The sequence below is a fragment of the Chlamydotis macqueenii genome, chromosome 3 (genome assembly GCF_036417535.1).
Source record: "Chlamydotis macqueenii isolate bChlMac1 chromosome 3, bChlMac1.mat, whole genome shotgun sequence".
NCBI classification, from domain to species: domain Eukaryota; kingdom Metazoa; phylum Chordata; class Aves; order Otidiformes; family Otididae; genus Chlamydotis; species Chlamydotis macqueenii.
In genome coordinates, this window is record NC_141558.1 from 872393 (window position 1) to 893920 (window position 21528).

At 50.2% G+C, this 21528-nt stretch overlaps 1 protein-coding gene across 2 annotated transcripts in view; it reads left to right on the forward strand.

Moving 5' to 3' along the window:
- RAB10 (RAB10, member RAS oncogene family) overlaps positions 1 to 20233 on the forward strand; it is a 45386-nt gene extending 25153 nt beyond the window's left edge. The window contains exons 2-6 of one of the 2 annotated variants that reach the window (XM_086743301.1): positions 2859 to 2919; positions 11740 to 11878; positions 14934 to 15023; positions 15539 to 15640; positions 17214 to 20233. In XM_086743301.1, the coding sequence (XP_086599427.1) occupies positions 2859 to 2919; positions 11740 to 11878; positions 14934 to 15023; positions 15539 to 15640; positions 17214 to 17297 (476 nt within the window). In that variant the 3' untranslated portion in view covers positions 17298 to 20233. The remainder of the gene's footprint in view (positions 1 to 2858; positions 2920 to 11739; positions 11879 to 14933; positions 15024 to 15538; positions 15641 to 17213) is intronic. The other variant, XM_086743302.1, reaches the window with a different exon arrangement.
- Positions 20234 to 21528: the final 1295 nt, after the last annotated feature.

Below are 21528 nucleotides of genomic sequence, written 5' to 3' on the forward strand. Positions count from 1 at the left end.
TTGGAAGTATTGAGAGGCAGTCATTGCTATTTATAATAACCTTTCTGCTACGAAGGCTGAACCGGTATTACGTTGTAATTGGAGTGGAAGCTGAGTATAACATGGGATTAGAGATTTATTTTATCCCCAAATACTAGAGTTGGCTAAATCCCGCTCAGTGCAGAGAAGAGTTAATTTCCTTGGCTGGGTTCGTGGCTTACTTTATCTTAACGCATAAAAAGTGGCTGTCAGACATCCGACTTCAGCTGGGCAGAGCCTTAAAGCAAGTGTTGCTGTATAAGATCTTTTTAGTTACGATCTTTTGGCAAATGCTGTGTTCATTCGATAGTGTTGCTGTGGAGCGCTACCTCGTAGCAAACAGCTTGGCCGAACGCTGCAAAATGTGGAGGTAGTTGAGTGTATTTGGGGCAGTTTTGTGTGCTGGCCATTAATCACTCCACGGGTGTACTTTTCAAACCATGTGTGTATGATGCTGGCTGTATCGATTCAGAAATTTAACTTAACGTGAGGGATGAAGTACTGCTCTGCCTAATTGGGAAAAAATGGAGCACTGGCCTGGAACTGGGGTCTGAAGGTCCCAGGCTGATGTCCTAGAATTAGTGGACAGCCTCGGCCTTCAGTCACTGTACTGCTTTAAATCTTGAGAAAGGGGGAATTCAGCCCATTTACACCAGCCCGTGTTTATGAAGTACGTGGTAACCGTAGGAGGCTCCGTGAGGGATTCATTTGGGGGTTATTCCCTGTTTTCCTTCTTGGCCACGGATGCGGTAGGTGTCCATCTAGCGAGCGCCATCCCCCTTCCTGCCCCTGCACAACACAGGCCTGTGGGGAGGGGGATTCTCCTGCCCCCCACCGTCCAGAATTGTGTTAGCCTTGCCCAGAGAGGCTCTAGTATCCTCATTTGACCTGAAAAGACTTTACTAGTTTAGTATTTCAACCTTAGGATGGGGGAGTGTGTGCAGCATACAGAGCTAAAAGGAGCTGGGCCTGGACTTTAAAGCAGACTTCCCACGTAGAGTTCTTACATAATAGCGCGTTTCATAAATTCTATTTAATCTTACTTGGTATAAAATGACCTTGTAGATTTAGGGGGGGAAGTTTGTGATTGCAGCTGCTGCCTTTTAAGTCTAAATATAAACAGACTTTTGGAAAGCTTGGGCAGCTATCAGCGGTGTTTCTCTGGTGTGAATTGAAAGTCGAAGCCCTGGCATCTCATTACTGCCAGAGCATTTTGAGAAGATGGCTTGCAGTGTTCCTGCTCCGCTGGATGGAGTCAGCGCTCATCAGTCTTGTAGGCAATTTGGGGAAGAGAAGGTTGAAACAAGACATGGTCCTCAAGCCTCTTCTGCTCTGGAGGAGATCCTCATCTTGTTTGTCTTGCATGGCGTCCGTGTCTGAGCCCAGCTCTTCTGGGGAAAAGTGATTCGCCTGTACCCGTTGCACGGATGAGGTTTCACCAAGGTCTAGCACAGCGGGGTTTGTATTTCCCTGCCTTGGGTGGAAGGTTCTCACCAGGTGCCTGCAGGATTGTGTTTGCTTGTTCTGGGGTTGCCTCTCCATTGGGTTGTGGTTACTCCATGAAAGTAAAGCGGTCATCTCAGCATTTGGATTTTCCTCTTTGTCATCCGAAAAGAGCTGCTGGTTCACAGATGAAATTCTTGGGTAGCAGACATGTGACGTTGTGTTCTGTACTGCTGACACTCCTCTCGTGTTTTTATTCTGTATTAAGGATTATCAGTTTGTTAATTTATTTGTCCGTTGTCCAATGCGTCTCACTTCTGTAAGCAGGAGGCTTCAATTAGGACAATTCATTACACCAGAGTTAATAGTGAAAATATTAAATACTGATTTCAGCGTTGGTCTCTGCTAAGGATCTGTCAGTTTGATAGTTTCTTCTTTCCTCGTTCTTCTCAGGACAGCTCTCCTTCATCTCCTCGTCGGTCAGTCCTTGCAAATCTTGTAGTTCGCTAACTTCCCTGTGGTGCCATTCCCGCTTTTGCCACAAATTAGCCTGTGAATTATTTTGTTTTAGTTGCTATTCAAGGTAAAACCTTGCTCGTGGTCTGTCAGGATGACTTCTGCTTACTCTGAGTTTTGGGAGTCGTGCTTACGCACTTCTGCCAGGCGCTGGCTTTGCGTGTGCCCCCTCGGGGCTGAGCAGGGACGGACCGGGACGAGGAGAGGCGGCTGGGCGCCAGCCCGCGCTGGTAACTTGCCTTCTATTGCTGGCTGAAAGCTTCGTGCTGCTTCAGCCCTTCTGCTGACGTTACTGGAGCCTCGACTGACCGGCCATAAACCACGCGCCGCTGTGGGACGGCTTAGGGCTTCCGCTGCGTGGTACGAGGGCGCGGAGAGCCTGGGCGCGGGTCTGGCGCCCGCCTCGGGGAGTCGCGGCAAACGCCTGCCAGGCGCTAAGGTTTCTGCAGCTGGTGGTGTTCTCGCGGGTGGGCTGCTTGGGTAGGAGAATCTTGGGGGGGGAAAGCGGGTTTTTGTGAGAGGTTTCCGAGTTGGTGGTACCGTGAGGATTAGGCATAAAAAATAAACAAACATTTGTGTATTTCACATAGTTTTTCAGCGTATGCAAAATGTTGTGGTTTAATCACTTAGGCGGGAAATATTTTTTAAATAAAGGAAGAAAGCTAGCTGTTTTGTTTAGGATGTTTACATTTATACCCAAACTCCCAAACTACTTATTTTTCTGGAAATTCTCCAGAAAAAAAAATGAAAAATCCTTATATTATTCTTTCATAAAAATAAGCAAGAAACTGAAAAGCTTTTGCAAACAGATTATCTTAACAACGTTACCTGAAGGTGTAAAATAAATACTAATTACTTATTTATCTGTTTGTTCATTTTAGGGATAGACTTCAAGATTAAAACAGTTGAATTACAAGGAAAGAAGATCAAGCTACAGATATGGTGAGTAACGCACCCGAGGAGCTGCGGGGTGGTGTCCTTCTGGCTGGCTTCTTCCAGAAGCAGGTTTTTGTGAGTTTACTCTTTCTGAGATTATTCAGGTATCTAATTTTGTAATTGTGCTTGAGGTTTGCAGCGGTGGTAAAGCTCCATGGGTGTTCCCCGAAACCATTTTTAAGAGATGGGGGGAGAGATCTGTGCGTTGCGTTTGTCACCGTTGTTACTGACTGCTCCCTTGGACAGGCTGCTGGCACGGCTCTGGTTTGGGAGGACGGCATTGTCACAGGCCGGGATTTACTGGGAAGTGTTTCAAAACTGGAATTGTAAAATTAGGAGTTGCCTCAGATCCATGACTATAAATTGACTTCAGCAGGAAACGTAATCCATGCCTGCGCTTGTTTTGTATTTTTCCCTGATGAACTGTGGAGAGTTTCTCAGCGTGGCTGCTTTTCTGTAGGGAAGTCTAACATGGGGCAAAACTCACTCTTTCCTTTCAACTTGCTAGGCATGTCAAATCTGTTTCACCAGCCCGGTGCCAAGCCAGGTCGGGAAAGCTGGTGTGACAGAGCTTTTCCTAGCCTGTGGGTCTGTTTAGACTCCTGCCCCCACCACCTACACGTACTGCTGGTGCACTCTCCAGCTTGACGACAGTTCAGAGCTTGGATTTGTTTCGAGTGTGAATTTACCCATTTTGTCCCCCACTAATAAAAATATTTTCTGGCTTGGTAATGTGGCCTTCATAGGTGCAGATGGATGGGTCCCAGTGCGAAGGAAGCACAGGCAAACCAACTGAATGATTATCCTTCCTAATTAACGTTTTCTGAATTGTTACCATCGCTCTGAGCGTCCACCGTATGTCTCAGTTGTTTCTCATGTCCCAGTCCTGCAAGCAGAAGTTGGCCAACTTGTTTTATAATAAATGAATGCCTGGCAAGGGAAAGAGTTGTCCAAGTTGATTTTGTTGTATTAGCTGCGTAGCCAGTCGATGAGGAAGCACGTGGATGATGAAGTAACTCAGCAGGGAGCCCTGAAGGGTGACCGTCTGCGTGAGGGCAGCGCTTTAGGCGGGGCTGTCTGAGGAGGGATGGGTACAGATCAGCTGGGAACCCAAAGCGGAGCAGCGGAAAGGAAGGGACTGAGAGCATTAGTGAGAGAGCAGTCAGGTGTAACGGCAGCTTCACGGGCTGACTGGCTGGGCGGCGCTCGCTGTGGAGTTCGCCAGGCTGTTCACGTTCAGATTTTCAACCCACATCAGGCCGTAGCTGCTGACAACCGTTTGGGTTGTGGTTTTCACCCCAGCAGGGTAGGTGCTGTGAATTACTGTGCGATAGAAAGGTAGAACAAAACGTTGGAATGACTTAAAGGAAGTGGTAGATTAAATTCAGGGAAAAAGTCGTCATGAAATGTAAAAACTGAGAATACGGAAAAATGAGGATGCGTGTACGGACAAAGACAAGGCACAGTGAAGCTGTATGCATTGTGGGGTTCAGTGGTTAGAGAAATGAAGAAGCGTTTGGGTGAGCTGGGTCTTTTGAAATTGCAAATTTTAAACGTGGCAGAGTTGAAAGGTTGTTGCCTGACTCTGCTGCTTGTTCGTGCCAGTTCAAAATTTCCCATTTGAAATGAAGCTAGGAAAGCAGCAGGTGAAGTTTCTATGACATGCACTTTGATGGAGGGGGAAGGAAATGTCGGCTCTGTCGTTTCCGGCTTTCTCTGTAGGAAAGGGAGCTTTGCCCGGCTGTGGTTTGGTGGCTGGAGCAGGAGTGCCTTTCGGTGCAGATACTTTATGCAACGCGTCTATATTTAACCACGGCTTCCTGCCTTTAAACTCACCCCCTGCTGCTAGGGCTGGTGAAACACTGCCAGAATCACGCTCCGCTCCCGCTCCCGCAGCTTAGCGAGCGAGGGATGCGTCTAGTGGGACACTTCCCTTGTAAAGCCAAGGCTGTGGTAGCTTTTCTTGCGTCCAGGTGATGTGTTTTTATAACTGAAGTAAAGGCACAGAAGCTAATGTGGTGGAGTCACCGACACGTCTTCCAAGTCCTGGGTAGCCACTGTATCCGAGTCCAGCCCTGTAATGCTGCTTTCCTGCTTCCTCACAGTCCCCCTTATTGTTACAAGCAGGGGCAGTTTTGTCTTGTCACTGTTGCTGTTACTATTATTACCGTCATCATTGTTATTATTAGTGGTGCTTATTCAGATTTAAACCTGTCAGAGTAGTGACATTCAACTGTTGCACAATGGCAGATGGTGACGGAATTTTGTGCCTTAAAGAACTTAGTATGTGTTAGCCATTTACAGACGCTCGATGTTTACGAAGGAGCTGTGCTCAGTGAGCCATCACTGGCAAAAGCGATGGCTGAACAAACCTGTCGCTTACAGAGTGAGGTTCCTACCTCACTGGGAGTGATTAAGTCTTTGATTGTGTAGGATTTGTTATTTACATGGGTGACAAGTGTATTTCTCTTCACATACAGAAAGCGATAGGAATAAGCTGTCCGTCGGGCTGAAGTTGCTACACTGGCCTGCCTCTCGCTGGTCCGTGCAAGCCTCCATCACCTGCGTTTTAAATCTTTCCTGTGCTGTTGTCCGGGACAGGACAGGAGTTGCTCTGTGTTTTACGGTGGCTAGTGCTGGCTTCTGTACTCCTTGGGGTGGGGTGCAGTCTCCATGGACAGTTAGTTTTACGGAAAACAGCGAAAACCAGCATGTTCTAATTCAGCTCTGCTCTTTTCCTACAGCAGAATGCTCCCCACGTCTCTTCCCGGGTATGGAAACTGGGCAGAGGCGGCAGTGTCTCAGTCGCGCCTTGACCTCTGAAGTGTATATATAGGAGTAAAGCAAGAGCACAAAGGTCGCGCGGAGTGAAGCCTTGCCAGAGGTGATAAGCAACCCGATACTTCATAGCTATAAAAAAGTGAGGTTGCTGTTCAGTAAGGATCAAGCTGGGATTAAAGTGGTTTTGTGTTGCTCCGAATGGAAATGTCTGTTGCAAAACGATGTTGAAATGGGGCAGAGGGGAGGTTGGGACAAGGGGCGGTGGAGAATGCTGGGACTGGGTAGCAGGTGGGATTGTCTGTGCGCAGGGGGCTGCTGGAGAGCCACAGCTAGGCTGGGCAACCCCGCGTGCTGCCTGGGCTCCCAGCGAGGAGGAGGACGGGACACAGCTCGCGGGTCTGGCCTTCTGAAGAGGTGGGCTTGTTCAGGGCAGATCCATCAGGAGGTCTGCTGGTACGTCAGACTCTGGGTGGAACCATGTAGAACTCCAGCATGTGCTTGATTAGGTTATTGTGCTACTTGTCTGTCTAGGAAAATCGTTGATGTGACAGTGTGTGATGTGATGCCACGTGGAAGGTCACTAACCACGGGCTTAGTACAGGATTTGGGAGAAAGGCATCAGAGTAAAGATTTGGGAGTAGGGATACTTATGAGGAGCGGGACCTGGGAGGGCTGACACTGATGGATGTCTTGAAAAATATTGGTACAGCAATGCTTATGGTACAGAGAAGGGAGGGAGAATAAAAGAAGCAAAACAAGATATTACTGCTCCAGGAGAAGATGGTGGTGTTACTGCAACAGCAATGAAACACTTCAGAGGAACAGAGCAGTAGAGCTAAAAAGTCAGCTATGAAGAGTGTGGTGTCGTTCTCCGGGAGCTTGGACAGAGTTGCTTTGAAAAGGAAACCAAAAGGCTTAGACATCCCGTAATTCACTGCTTGTTAGCATAATGAGGCAGTTGAAAAAATAGAGGGGATTTTTCTGGTACCGGGGGTGCGGTTGTTTCCAGTGGGCAGGGAGGTGTCACGGTCTGATGTGATACACAGTTTTGATGGCGTGCCCTAGAAAGGAAGGGGCAAGCAGGATGACGGGAAGGATTAATGGCTGTCTCAGGAAGAAAACTGGAAGATTAGGATTCTTCAGGATATCAGAGAAGTGCCCAAAGTGCATTTTTCAAGTCATGAGCATGCCGGGAAAGGTAGGTGGGAATGGGTAAACTCATTGCCCTTTCCAGTACCAGAACATTAGTTCAGCGTCAGGCTGGAAGGTGACACATGCGAAACACAAGGAGATGAAGTTGGGCTGTGAAATTCCTCAGTTCCTTATCACAAGGTGCCGTGGTGGCCGCAGACGTCCGCGGGTTCACAAGGGATGTCACGAAGGAACAGTCTGTTTTGGAGTGAGAGATGCACAGGTGTGATCTCTGGCTCCAGAGGTCCTTGAACTACGCAGGGGCGGAGGCCGAAGAACCTCGGGCTGACCAGGCGTGGCTCTCGTGCTTGTGACAACGCACAAGTCGCATCTGGTTTCTTCATCCCGGTGAAGCGAAGGCTGAAAGGAAATACTACTGTCATCTAAAAAACACGTAGTGGTAGCAGAGGCGGAAGAGAAGGAAGGACTCTGCTCAAGGACAGTGGAAATGGAAGCTGCTGCAAATCCACCAGCGGGAGTGGGAGGCTCTGGGAAAAGCTCTGGTTTCAGGATAACGGCAATGAAATAAAGCGAAACACAGAGGGGGAAAAAATCCCGGATCAGCCAGGTATTTCAGAATTGGAACACCTGTCCAGGTGAAAAATGTGCAGCAGCACAGCTGTCTGACAGTCACACGCGTGGCAGCTCCCTCTTAGATGCACGTTGTTGCGTTTAAGCATGGCGGCGCACAGCCAGAGCTGCGGGCAGCGCCGCTGGCTGGGGTGCGATCGGTCTTGCTGATTTTTGCGGTTATCCTAGGAACGTCTGAAAGTGAACTCTTGCTGCTGAGAACTTCTGAGACTCCTCACCGCCTGCATAGCTCGAGGTGGAGGAGACTCTTGGCCTGTCAGTCTGACTTCCTATCGAACAATTGGATACTTCCCTCATGATAGATTTTTTTTTTCTGTTTTCTGGCTGAATATTTTTCAGAAAAGCTGAAATTTGCTGGTCATGAAGTACCTTACAGATGTTCCTTTGTGAAGGAAAGTCTTTGAGCCGGTCGCTGAAGCTTCCAGAGCGAGCCCAACGTGAGCAGTAGTTTCTTCAGTGCAGTATTCTGCTGTGTGCTTTTAAAATACTGTAAGAAGAAACAGAAATAAAATTTGTAGGATTATTTTGCTAGGAAATATTTAGTTTAATATGTTGAAGACCTTTCTTTTGAGCTGTGCGGACTGGAAGGATCTCCAGAACTCATCAGATATAATCTCTTCTTGTGTCTGCATAAATCTTTCATAAACAAATCATAGTACATCTTAACGTTGCCTTAGTCTCTGCTCGGTCAACCGGAAAGCTGTCCCAGAAATTCCCCTCTCTGCTGGTTAAACCTCTAATATGATACAGCTTATGCATACTTTAATGTTGGCATGAGAATAATTTAAATGGATTTTTCGCTTTCCTTGAGCTTCTCCTTTCCCTAGTCCCACAAGGCGACCTTCTTTGTCTTCATTTTGCGGCTGAACAAAGCAAGTTCTCCGTTTCCTCCTGTGCAGCACGGCTTCATTTTCCTCGGCTGTCTTAATCGTCCTTGTCTCCCTTTCTTCTAGCTTGGAGAGCTAGATAGCTTCCACAAATGTTTTTGCCTACTTCAAGGATTTATTGCATACCCATACCTTTGGAGTGTGTTCTTACATCCTGGAGGCTGGAAGAAAAGAATGGAACGCCAGGGCGGTGAAAAAGACCTGCGGTCTCTGATTGTCTTGTGCCGTTTGCTCGGGGTGGATTCCTCAGTCGCAGGCAGTTTGAAAACCATAACTCATTTCCTCTGCGTGCCTCGGTCGGTTCGCTGATCTCGCAGCCATTAAGAGTTCGCTCTGAATAATGAATGGAGAATCCATTAAGAAGGGGAAAGGGCAGATACAGTACTACTTAAAAAAAGGGAAACACTCCAGGTTCTTGGCTTTTTCCCTCCCCGGGTTTCTTTTCAGCCATTAGCTTGGCTTCGGTTGCCAGAAAACCACCGGGGGAGTTAACTGAGCGAGTAGGTTGTAGGTGCACAGGACGTGACAAGCGACGAGCAACAACAGTGTTGCCAGTGCCAAGCTGTGTGAAATGAACGTAAGTTAACATGAGCGCACGGTCCCGTGGCGGCCACTGGCCTTGCGAGGAGGGGAGGCGTTGCAGATGCCGTATGCGGGCGTGGTTTTGGTAAGGCTTCTCCAACACCATCCTGGTCGGTATGAGCGAGTTAGGGGCGAGTGACTTGGGTGGGGATGCTATCGAGTGCATGCACAGCTCGTGGGCAGAGAAAATAAATGTGCGAGTTATTTTGCAGGACTCCGTCCTGAGTTTCCTGATAGGCCGTGTTTCCTTTAATGGTTGGGGTAAGGAAAGAGGGAGTATGGTTATTGTATTTAAGCTGAGCAAGAAAAGATGATGTTGCAAAGTGTAGGATAATAAGACTGGGTTATAATTCATTACTTTTGACCAGTTAGAGCTATGTCATTGACAAGAGGCCTGTGAAATTCCGTGGGCACAAATGCAAAGTTACCAAATTCAGGATGTGTAGTCAGTTACTGAAACGTCAGAAAAATCTGCGTAATCGCGAGGAAAGGGAGCGGGATGCGTAAACAGGCATGGCCAGGGCTTCCAGAAGATGTTGCTGCGCGAGGCCAGCGAGCCCTCAGCTGGAGCGGTGTCCTGGTTTTGGCGTAGGCGTGGGCAGACAGGTGAGGCTGGGTGTCTGAGACCTTTGGCCACTGAGTCAGGGCTAAAGAGCTTGAGAAGATTCAGGGGAGGTGTAAGAGCTGCGTTCATGTGTGCAATAAAAATAAAATTTTTAAAAAATTGTAGAAAGAAAGGAAACTAACTCCTCTAGTTACCTGTGAAAACTAAGACAAGGGTTGACACTACGTAATTTACGCTAAGGAAAGCCCAAGTGTGCCAGCAGAAAGGACGTGAGAGAGGGAAGTTCAAGCCAGCAGTCGTCGGAGGTCTCCAGCAGAACATCCGGCACCTTTTGGGAATAGTGAGGGTGTCGCTGGGCGTTCTGTAGAGCCAGGGAAAGGAGGAGATCGCCTCCCGAGGCGGCTGCCAGACCTCGGCGCAGCACGGCCTGTCAGAACAGCTCTGAACACAGCGGTGCTGGGGTTTGGGCCCTGCCCCTCTTCCTCCTCTGCCCTTTGCCCTCCTCCTGGTGTTTGCCGTCTCCTGGGAGGAGGGAAAAGTCGGGGAGCAGCCAGCCTCTGGGGCAGCTATCGTGTGCGAAAGCAGTGATCTGGGGTCCGCGCCAAGCGGAGCTGATAGGGCTCTGAGGAGGAGCTTGGTGCGGCTTTTCCCCTGCGTCTCAGGAACGTTTCCTCCGTGGCAGATCTTGAGGCTTTTCATGGACCCCCATTTGCCGACAGGTGCTTGGCCAGAAGTGTGACATGTGCTTAAACAAATGGATTTGGCAACTACAGTCAGCGTTTGTTGGTTCAACTGAAGGTGACGGGGCGGTGGGGAGAGCTGTGGTGGTGTCTGTGTTCTGCCAAGGCGTTTGCTGTGACCTCAGGGAAAAAAAAAAAGAAAATAGTAGAGAGGGAAATGAGTAAATGAGCTGAACTAGTTCAGCTGCAGTCCGTCATCTTTTCTGAGGTTACTGGTTTGTGAGCAAGGAAATGTGGGTCTGTGGGTCAGGGAGGGGAAGGCTGTGCCTTTCTGAAGGCGGTTAGGGAACCATTTAGACCACTTTAAATTTGGAGACACTCTTGATTCTGCCTTCTTAATAGAATCACAGAAAGGTTTGGGTGGGAAGGGAGCGTTCAAGGCCACCCAGTCCAGCCCCCCCCTGCAAAGAGCAGGGACATCTCCAGCCAGATCAGGTTGCTCTGACCATCTTCATGGCCTCCTCTGGACCCTCCAGCAGGTCCACGTCCGTCTTAATTGAACAGCGTCCCTGAACGCTGTCTGTGCACATGGGATCTGTTAGGTTTCTGTTCTCTGAAGGACGCTGTAGCACAGGCAGTTAACTCCTAGTTCTCAATTCAACGGCCTGCAGATTTGTTTAACCAGATCTCGTGCATTCCGTGGAAGATCTCAGAATGAGATGGGAAAATACGTACTGTCGTCAATCTTGCGTGGTTAATTTTCAGCATATTGCTTATAGAAATCAACACTTTAACGCTACAGTGCATCTCCCAGATTTATTTTTTCATACACTTTTGTCCAAAATTTCAGGAATACACATTTGTAAGGTCTGATCTGAAAACAAAACTCGTCTCAGTGTTAAGTCTGAGTTCCAGCAAATGTTGAGTGACCATCGCCGTGGCTGCTCAGCAGCTGCTGCAGTGGAGAGGGGTTTTCTCGGCCATGGCGGTGGTGGTGACTGCGCAGCTGGGTCAGGTCGTCGCTGGTCACAGCTCCGGTCTGTCCTGACCTTTACAGAGCACGGCTAAACAACCGAAAACATTTTGGGAACTCCCTACCGAAATTTGGGTGCTGAATCAGCGGGATTTGTGCAGTGTCTGAGCAAGCTGGTCACTGGTTATGGTATTTAACTTAAAAATTGTGGCTTTAAAGTTTTATACATTTTTCCATTCATTTGGGGAGAACTGGTCAGCAACAGGGGAGAGTGGGACAGTGATGTTTCTGGGGCTGTTCAGCCGCCCCTGCTGCTGGAGCTCACAGTCCTATCAGAGTGTTAGCAGAGCGTTTCTTGCTCCTGTTTTTGTCCCGTCCGCTACTGGGTTCCGCTGAGGCTCAGGAGTCCGAGACGCTTCCGTGAGATACGAGACTTGGAAATACAAGTTTCTCCTTCTGGGTGCAAGTTTCAAGTAGTCAGTAAAAATACAAAGTTTGAAATGAGCAAATTTCAGACACGCTGTGCTGGTTTCTTTAGAGCTTGCCTCTGATCTGTGCTGTTGTCTGTTCCCGCAGGGACACGGCAGGGCAGGAACGATTTCACACCATCACCACCTCCTACTACAGAGGTGCCATGGGGATCATGCTAGTATACGACATCACCAACGCCAAGAGCTTCGAGAACATCAGCAAGTGGCTGCGAAACATCGATGAGGTGAGTAGTGGTGGTGAGACCCCAGAACTGAGCTGCGAGGAGTCCCACAAAATTCAGCTGCTGCTTCTACCCTGGCAGAAGCGTGGGTAGGTCCTGTGTTCCCCCTTCAGCAGTGCTGGGGAGGGTTGCAGCACTGCACAGGAGCTGGCGGTGCCCTAAAATGTCAAATTCGTACCTGAGCAAGCTTTTTCTGTGCTGGAGGATCCTTGGAGGTAAGGAGTTACCTCTTCCAGTGCCTGGGAGCTGCGGTGCTGGGAGGAGCTGCCACCACACGGTGCTGTGCAGAGGAGGGGCTGTAGAGGAGCTGTAGGAACGTCACTCCGAGCTCTGACCGATTTTATAACGACGACTCCGTGAATCCCCAAAGATAACTCAATACGATCACCTGCGCTCCCCCGACGCCGATGGAGTGAGATACTTGCAGTTTCTCGTGGCTGTTGGAGGCGGCATGCCAAGCTGCTGCTGTTGAAGGCTAGCAGGCCGCTCAGAGCTGCGCAGCCGGTTCTGTCCTGTTGGAGCTGTGTGCCTGAGCAGGAGGCTGGCGCGATTTCGGGCGAGGTCCGGTGAAGCAGAAGAAACCGATGTGGAAACACTCCTCAAGAGTTCATTCTCTGGGAGTTCTGAGATGTGAGAGAGCAGCACAACTGTTAGCTCTTGCTTGTGTTATGCTGTTCCCAAACGGAATGAATGTTTGGATTTTCCAGCTTCATTGTTTTCCTGGAAAGCATGAAGACAGCCCTGTAGAACTGGGCCTCAGCAGATGCGTGCTGTCAGGCATGGCTAGGTGAAGCGTTGAGGCTGCTGAAAGATTCTTCCAGAGAGAAAATGTGATATTGGGACTTAAATTTCCTAGCACGAGGAATGGGAAGCGGTACTGTTTATGGAAAGGTACACATTTTGGTGGGTACAGAAGGGAGGGGGAGGTACGGCAGCGCAGAAGGAGGCTCAGCGATGAGTTGAATGTAAACTTGGCCTTTAGATTCTGCGGTGGCTTTGTTTAAAAAACTCAGTGGTATCCGGGAGGTTGAGCAATGGATGTCACTCGTACCGTTGTGTCTGAGAAGCGAGGGTTTTTGCTGACCTCGTGTTTTTAAATCTGTGTCACACAAACCTCCGCAGCCCATTTAGGTGCGTTGCGAAGGCTGTGTGGTTGCTGCAGCTTTATGAGGGATGTTTGACCGCTTCGGAAGCTCTTTTATGGTGGGAGGAGCTCACTAAGGGAGTGCATTTGCAGAACTGACGAGTGAAGCTGTCCTCTGAGGTTCCAGATGCAGTGCTACGGCTGCTCACTGACACGTGTGGCGGGTGTGGCCCACTCCTGTGCGGGATTATTGCAGATGATAGCTGTGAATGAAGTCACTGAGTGCTTTGCTTTTACAAGGAGTTAATATTGCCAGGGATGCGCTCTCAAGGAGGAGACTTTTCAGTAAGCAAGCTGCCGTTCCGAATTGCTGTTCTGTGCAAGGAGGCGCTTCTACAGGATGCTTAGGCCTTGATTTAGAAATAGCCAGGAAACCTAGAGGTGTCACGCCTTCATCCTTGCTAAGTGCTTCATTATCCAAAGGTCACACGCTCTGCAGAGCTGTTCTGTGCCGTGCACTTTTGCTTTGGGCTAGCAGGAGTTAGTTGAGCTGCTCAAGTGCGGAGTTTTTTACGTCGTGGTTGGCTGTATTTGCAAGATGTGTGTTGCTGTGTAAGCGTTTTTGTGTGTGCGCATGAGAAGTTTAACGTTTTTCGAGTCTTATTCTACGTGATATCTTAATCTGCCTTTGCTGCCTGGTTGCTCATCCTCCTGGCGACCTGAACTCCGGAGGTGGCTCTCTGGAGGAACGTGCAATAGGTTGTTAGTGTAAGCGGGCGTGCCGGGTGCGTTGGTCTCTTGCCTCTGTAGTTCTGTTGGTAATGCTGCCGTAAAGTGGTATTAAGGCTGTTGGAGTGAAAGTAAGTTCAGATTAGACTTTCCAAGAAGCTTCTCATGGCAGGTTTCGGAGCACTTCAGTTATCCACTTAAGTGATGCTGTGTGCTGTGGCTGCTGGATCTCCTCTGCTAGTCCGGGGGATATTTGGGCATGTTCTTTCCTTACTCTGATGGATGCTGGCGGTACAGCACTTCAGTAACTGCACAGCCGTGCTGGTTTTGCTCATTCAGTGTTCCTTGAGAAAGCTTTGGCACTCGCTTTTGCCTTACAAAGGTGGTTCCCTGTTTCGTGGTCCTGCTTTTCTTTGGATCCTGAGCGCTAGCGTGGTGCTCACTTCGGTGTTCCCGTTGTGATGTCCTGGTTTACGTTCCCTCGGTCTGTAGTCTGCGTGCCACTTCGCTGTGTGAGTTTCTCAAGGTCCGTGTGAAGAACTTAGAGCTAAAGCACAGAGCTGGCGCGCAGGCTTGCTCTGGTGCTTGCCACATCAGAGGAGCAGCGTGGTGCTAGAGAGCTGTAATTACCCTTTGTTAGCTAACTCGGTGATACTCTAAAAAAAAAAAAGTTACAGGCAAAATGTTTTCCTTTTTTTTTTTTTTTTTTTAACTAACTTCCTGGTTACTTGGCTCTGCAGTGGTTTGAAAGCATGGTTGCAACTGTTAAGGAGACTCACCTGTCTGCAGTAAAACTACGCAAAGGAACCTTTAAACACCAGTGAAGCACCCGTGTCAACCAAAGCCGCTGCACGAAGCCTGATGGGTGGCAGCTGTAGACTTGGGATTCCTCTTGTCCTGCAGTGTTTTGTAGCATCGTTTGTGATGTGCTTCTCTAGCACGCATAAAACCTGACAGCTTTAAATGTCAGGCAGGAAGCAGATTCTTTCCCCACGTCACTGCGTGCAAATTAACAAAGATTAGGTAGGCTAGTGTCGTTAACGAGAAGATTACAGAACAGCACTTAGGCTCTTTCAGACAGGAAGAACGATTTCTAGCATTTTTTGTTAGGACCCAGGAAAGTGCAGGGCACCAAGGCCTGTCAGCGTTAGCCTGGACTTCGAACAGCGTGGACGTGCAAAAGCGAAGTCGGTATTTACAGCTGGCTGGGGGAGAAGGGTAAACCTGTCTCTTGTCTCGTTTCAGCATGCCAACGAAGATGTGGAGAGGATGCTGTTAGGAAACAAGTGTGACATGGAAGATAAGAGAGTTGTCCCGAAAGCAAAAGGCGAACAGGTAAGCGCTGGACAAAACCATGCTTGCCCGAGTCAGCGAATCGGCGCCAGGACTCCCCCCTGGCTCCAGGCGCTGGAGGTGCCACGAGGGGTTGTGCCAGGGAACGGAGGTGGCTGGGTTTGCACATGGGTTGTAAGTCCAGGGAATGCTTTCTCAGCAGCTGTGCTGCAGAGAGCTGCAGTGAATGGAACAAGTTCAGCCGTAGTTTCTGCTTGCTTTGATAACTGAAATTTTTCAGGCGTCCTTTAAGTCACTTACCATGCGACAGGCTTGTGTGGTGTCTGTCACCTTGCGTTCAGGCATTGACCTGTGCTTTAGTACACTGGGATTGCTGTTTCTAAACCATTTTGTTCCAAATCTTCCGTTGTGACACTTTGCCCGGCTAGCCCTTCTGATGCCTGCTGTGGCCAAAATAATATCACGTGCTTCTAAATTTCGATAACCCCCAAGTTATAGCAGCACCAACTGAGTAACTTTGCGGTAATGCTAACCAGCCTCTTTCTTTTTTGCTTTAGATTGCTAGGGAGCACGGTATTAGGTTTTTCGAAACTAGTGCAAAAGCAAATATAAACATTGAGAAGGCATTCCTCACATTAGCAGAAGACATTCTTCGAAAGGTAGGTCTTAACCGTTTTCCTTTGAAAAAGCCATCCATCCTAAATTTTCAGCTCCTGTTGCTTTTGATGTTTGCTTGAATTGTTGCAGCCTTTGACTTGGCATGCTAAGACAAGCGAGTCCCTGAAGGAGAACTGTTGAAGATCTGAAGCTTGTTTGGTGTTAATAATTCTTGTCGGGGTGCTGTCTAGATAGAGTGACATACACGAAAGAGCCAAGGGATGTAAACTCGTAGTTGCTTGGCCCTTAAACTCATGGTTGTGTTGTACACATGCTTAGAGTTAACACACTTCAACTGAGATGGAAGAGAGTTGTCCTTTCCCTGCCGTCAGTACGCAGCGTTGTCTAAAAACTCCTGGGCGCCCGTTGGGAAGAGTTCAGAGGGGGCTGACAGGACAGATGGATGAGATCTGTCCCTTCCTACCTTGTTTCCAGTCGTTAGCCCCGCCTGTGATCAGGGCGTGCCTCTCCAGCAGCAGAACTCCCTGGAGCTTGGGAGACGGGGGCTGGCCAGCTGAGTGACCCTCTGTGGTTTTTCCGTGCCCCAGCGTAGCAGTAGGGCCTGCCCCGTCCTGACGCTGCCTTCGTCGCTGTCTCCCGCCGCTCTCCCACGCGAATGCTGCTGATCGTGTTCTGAGTTAACTGCTTCGAAATGCAGTGCAAGGTCGACGCTGAATCTCTTCACAGCCCTTTTGAATAAACACCTGCCCAACAGCGTCCGGTTTGCCGTTGTGCTTCTGGGTTCTTCATCGGTTTTTGACAAGCGTTGTGTGAGAAACGGGATGGAGATCCCCGGCCGCTGGGAAACGGGAGGTCAGGCTGGCAAGGCTTACTGACCCTCTTGCCCTTGAGATTTGGGTTTTGGGCCTCAGTGTTTATCTGAAGAACGGAGGGGTGTGCTTTTGCAAGGGTGTGCCGAGGGGAATAAGAAAGGGAATACAGAGAGGAAGCCGCAGTGTTCTGCTGCGTGTTTGGGGTGGTTTCTGAACAGCTGAAAGGAGATGGGAGCATCTGATCAAAACCACTCGGCTTGGAATTTTGCTGTGGTCTCACCGAGTTTACATCCCGTGACGCAGACCAGCCTGTTTTGTCCGCTGCCTCGGGAACTGGTGTCCTGGTTAACTGGGAGGCAGAGGCTTTGGAATGACCCCTCCTTATCCGTAAATTACCCTGTGGTTTCTTAAGGTCATTAGTTCACGTAATTTGACTTCAGCTCGTGTTGGTTGTACGCTGTGATTTGCTTGCTCCGCCAGAGTCCGAGTGTCAGTTCTGAGAGCAGGACCTAGAAATTATTTTAGTTTACTGTGAGGTGGTCCAAGTTCAAAAAGGCTTTTTTTTCCCCAGCTTTCCGGTGGTTGTTTATGTAAAACAAAACAAAAAACTTGAATTGGCTTTGCTTGCTTCTGCTGGCGAGGAGAGGGGGGTTCCCCACGCTTCTGTGGAGCTCCCTGTCCGTAGTTCATCCGTGGTATTATTTGGTGGTGTAAGCCTTCGTAAGCCGCTGTCTGTTCAGCTCTGAGTATTTATTTCGCAATGTCTGAGAGTCCTCTAACTTTCTCACTTGTTTCCTTGCAGACCCCTGTAAAAGAGCCCAACAGTGAAAATGTAGATATCAGCAGTGGAGGTGGGGTGACGGGCTGGAAGAGCAAGTGTTGCTGAACCTTCTCCTCTATCACCAATCGCCATCCGCCGCCCCTTTTTTCTCGCTGCGAAACAAACCACTCTGCCCGGTTTTAACCTTAAACCAATGTTTTGTTCCTCATCTTAACGAGCTCCTGTCTCCCTTTGTTCTTTCTGTTTTTAGGACAGCTTGCCTCCTATAATTTTCTCAACAACATGTATAGGAAATCGTCTCCGTGACTTCATTTTCTCATGTACCTGCTCGCCTTCCCACTCTGTTTTGGTTGTATTATAGTCCCGTTCCTCCCGACATTAAAACATACAGCAATCATACTCAACTCTACTCTGCAAACTGTGTAAGAATAAAGGTTAGAATTAACAATTTATTTTGTACAACAGTGGAATTTTCTGTCATGGATCATGTGCTTGAGTCACCATATTCCCTAGATGCATCAGCAGAAGCGCCAGGAAAACTCTCATTTTCGCCTTCGGTCTGTGAATGGGGTTTGTTTTGTCCTGTGCCTTATGTGGAAAGGAACTTTTGTTTTCACTTTTTTTTTTTTTCTTTTCTGGTGGAAGCATGTGCAGGAGACATACCATCCATACTTGACCACTTTAAAGTACTGAACTCTTTTGTGATTGCTTTCTGTAACTGTTGGTGTAGTGCATCGAGGACAAAGGGTGGTGCAAAAAAAAAAAGATAAAAAACAAAAACAAAAAAAAATTTACATTTAATCTGCTGTGTCTCCTTTTGGTGATCTAGCCATTCAGAACTGTTCCTGCTGCCACGTTTGTTTTCGCTCACTTGCAGCTCTTTCCTTTTGCCTGCATGCTGCTTTTATTTGCATTTCTTCATGGTGTGATGTGTTCATTAAAGGCTGGCAACGCGGTGTGTTTGCCAGCAATCTCATGCGGAGCACTGAGTTAGCTTTCAAGGTAAAAATGTCGAGGATACCTACTAACTTCCCTCTAGCCCCGGCAGTCACTAGTATATCTTCTCTCCCGCGTAGCCCTTGGGGCGTACGGCGTGGAAGAGTCCTTTGCATGCACTAGTTTTCGATGGAGGGTGATGTGGTTGTCTTTGTGTGTATGAATAGAACATGGATTCCCAAACTGACAGCAGTTACGCGAGCCTTTACCTTCTCCCGTCCCGTTCGCTGCTCCGCAGGCTGCTCGGTCGCCTGGCTAAAGGCTGAGTGAAGCTGGATTTTAAGGAGAAAAAAAAAAAAGGGGAAGGGGGAAAAAAACCAAGTTGGCAGTTTAATTTATTACCTCCCTGAAAAGTTTCCATTTTCCAGTGCGCAGAGCTGAGGCACGGTACTGGGGTCGGCCCTGCGCTCGCTCCCGTGCCGTGGGTCGGCGGCGGGTGATCCCGGGGGGTTCCCAGCTCCCCTTCTGCCCTGGCCGGGCCTGGCGTCACCGCCAGCTTGGGCGCTTCCAAAAGGAACGGGGGCTGAGGGGCGGTGAGCCTGGCTTTGTCGGCTGCTCCGCCGATCCGGGCGTCCGGTCTGCAGGAGCATCGGCGCGTTCGCTTGCCTCGCGTTTAGAACACCGCGCGGGCCGGCTGCCCCCGCCGAGGACAGAGGTGTTTTGAACAGGCGCTCCTTCCTCCCCAGGCCTCCCGCTCTTAAAAGCTGGCCGAGCTCGTGCCTCGCTCTGGGCCGCTTGGGTTTCGGCCTGTCTCCGGTAGATAATTCCAGTAGCGAACGACGCGGATTTAATTTTAATGAAATGATGGTGTTTTAGCGTTGACTCCCTAGTCTGGAACGGCTCCCCGTGTAGTACCTTGACCGGGGTGTCTCCCTTTCCTCTGTATTTCGGCATTCTGTCTCCGTGTCTGTAACCCTTCCCAGTGGAGTGGCTCTCGGGCTCGGGCAGGGCGCTGGGAGCGGCGGCGGGAGCGGCACCGTCGTGTTTCTCGCGCCCCGGGCCTGCCAGTCAGCGCTGTAAATAGAGTACGGCTACCTTGGTTAAACCTGCACTTTCTAACGTTGTCAAAAAGGGAAAAATGGAGAAATATACATCAAAGCTTGGGGTTTTGGTTTGGGGTTTTTTTGGTTTTTTTTTTTTTTTTTTTTTTGCATAATCCTTGTTTTAAACTTGAGCTTTTTATTTGCTTCCAGGGGCTTGGCTCCCTCTGTAAATCCCTGGGGATCCTCTGTAGACGCTGTGTTCGTTGCGGGCCCGCAGGTAGAGAACAGGCCGCGGGCTGGGGGTGCTCGCTCCCGCCTGCCTTCCCTAGTCTCCTTAGTAAACAGAAATACTTCCAGACGGTCTGCTCCTGTTCCTGTAAAAACCGGGAATTTTAACTGCCTGCCTTGGCTCGCTTTTGTGTTGTGGCCCAGCTGAGGAGGAGTGAGCAACAAGAGTCGATGCAGATCCTAAAAGAAAGAAAAATAATAATAATAATAATAATAATGATCGTGGAGGAGTTAGCAGTAACTTTATTTCTGCTGGTATCTAAACTTCCTGCTAGCTGGCGAACTAACTGCTTGTGAAGCCTCTCCTGGGAAGAGCCCTCCCCAGCCCTGCGCGTGCCGCCTCAGGCCAGCCTAGGAAGGGTGCCACGGCAGCGCTGGCGCCCCAGCTGCGCCCGGTGCGCTTCGGCCCCCCGCGCCCGCGGAGGAGGGCAGAGCAACCCGAATAAATGTAACTTGGTTGAACGGGTGAGGATAACGAAACCCCGGGCTCGGCTCTGTCCTGCCTGCGCGTTAGCCGCGGCCGGCGCGGGGCCGGGGCGACGGCGGCGCTGCGTGCTCTCGGCCTCAGGCGGTGGAAAATCGGCATCAACCGAAGGTCTAGGGTGAATTCCCATGCCTAAGATTTTTTACTTAATCTTTTAATATTTTTGCTACTCCACTCTGGCTTTTTATTTAAAACACATTCTTTTGTACCACTTACTGTATCAAATTGTATAAAGATCACTGTCCCATTCTTGGTCGTACCAAGAGCAAATAAAAGCTTTTATAAACTTGCCCTGCCTCCTTCCTCGGCTTCCCCCTCGCCGAGCCGCGGCGCTGCGTGCCGGGGGAGCAGGCGGCCCCTCGGGGGGCTGCGGCCGGACCCCTGCCCCAAGCTTTCGGGCCAGGGAGAAGCTTTGCTGGGGGCTGTGGCTCTCCGGCGTGGCCGCGGTGCCGCGCTGGTAAAACCCGAAACGCCCAACCTGACCCCCAGTTCCTGGCTGGGGGTAGAGCAGTTCTTTTCTCGTTTCTCTAGAAAAATTTGAGGCTGCTTGTTGTTTTCCAAGGGCGGGAGGTGCCCCAGGGTCTCTCGCGCAGCCTTTGGGCGCTGCTGGCTTGGGGGCATCGCCCCGTGACGCTGGGTGGCAGACTGGGGTGATGGGGAGAGGGGGGCTTCGCGCTGCGCCTGAGGCCGTGCGTGGGCGGTGGGGGCAGCCCCCGAGTCCCCTCGCAGGGGGCCGAGGCTGTGGAGAGCGATCCCCAAATTGTCCCCATCCCCGGGGACTCGCAGCGACGGGGAGGGAAGAGCTTGGCCCTGCCGCCAGCGAGGAGCTGGGGTCTCGGCGGGGCTGGGGGTCCCTGCGCAGCCGTGGCTTTTGGGGTGTTTGGGGGGGTTCCCGGGGGCCTGGCAGGGACCTTCCCCCACGGGCACCAGCGGTGGCTCTCAGGATCCTGCTCGGATCACCCAGCCTTCTGTCTTGCCCTGTCCTCTTTCTCCGGCCGCTGCGTTGTCCCTGCTCTGTCCCCATCCCTGCTCCAGCCCCATCCCATCACATCCCTGCTCTATTCCCATCCCTGCTCCGTCCTCTTCCCTTCCCATCCCATCCCTTCCCCATCCCTGCTCTATTCCCATCCCTGCTCCGTCCTTTCCCCATCCCATCCCTGCTCCAGCCCCATCCCATCACATCCCTGCTCTATTCCCATCCCTGCTCCGTCCTCTTCCCTTCCCATCCCATCCCTTCCCCATCCCTTCCCTTCCCCATCCCCGCTCCATTCCTGCTCCATTCCCATCCCTTTCCCATCCCATCCCTGCTCCATTCCCATCCCTTTCCCATCCCATCCCTGCTCCATTCCCATCCCATCCCTTCCCTTCCCCATCCCTGCTCCATTCCCATCCCTGCTCTGTCCTTTCCCCATCCCATCCCTGCTCCAGCCCCATTCCATCCCTTCATCCCCATCCCTGCTCCATCCCCATCCCTTCCCCATCCCCATCCCATCCCTTCCCTTCCCCATCCCTGCTCCATCCCCATCCCTGCTCCATCCCCATCCCTTCCCCATCCCCATCCCATCCTTTCCCCATTCCTGTCCCT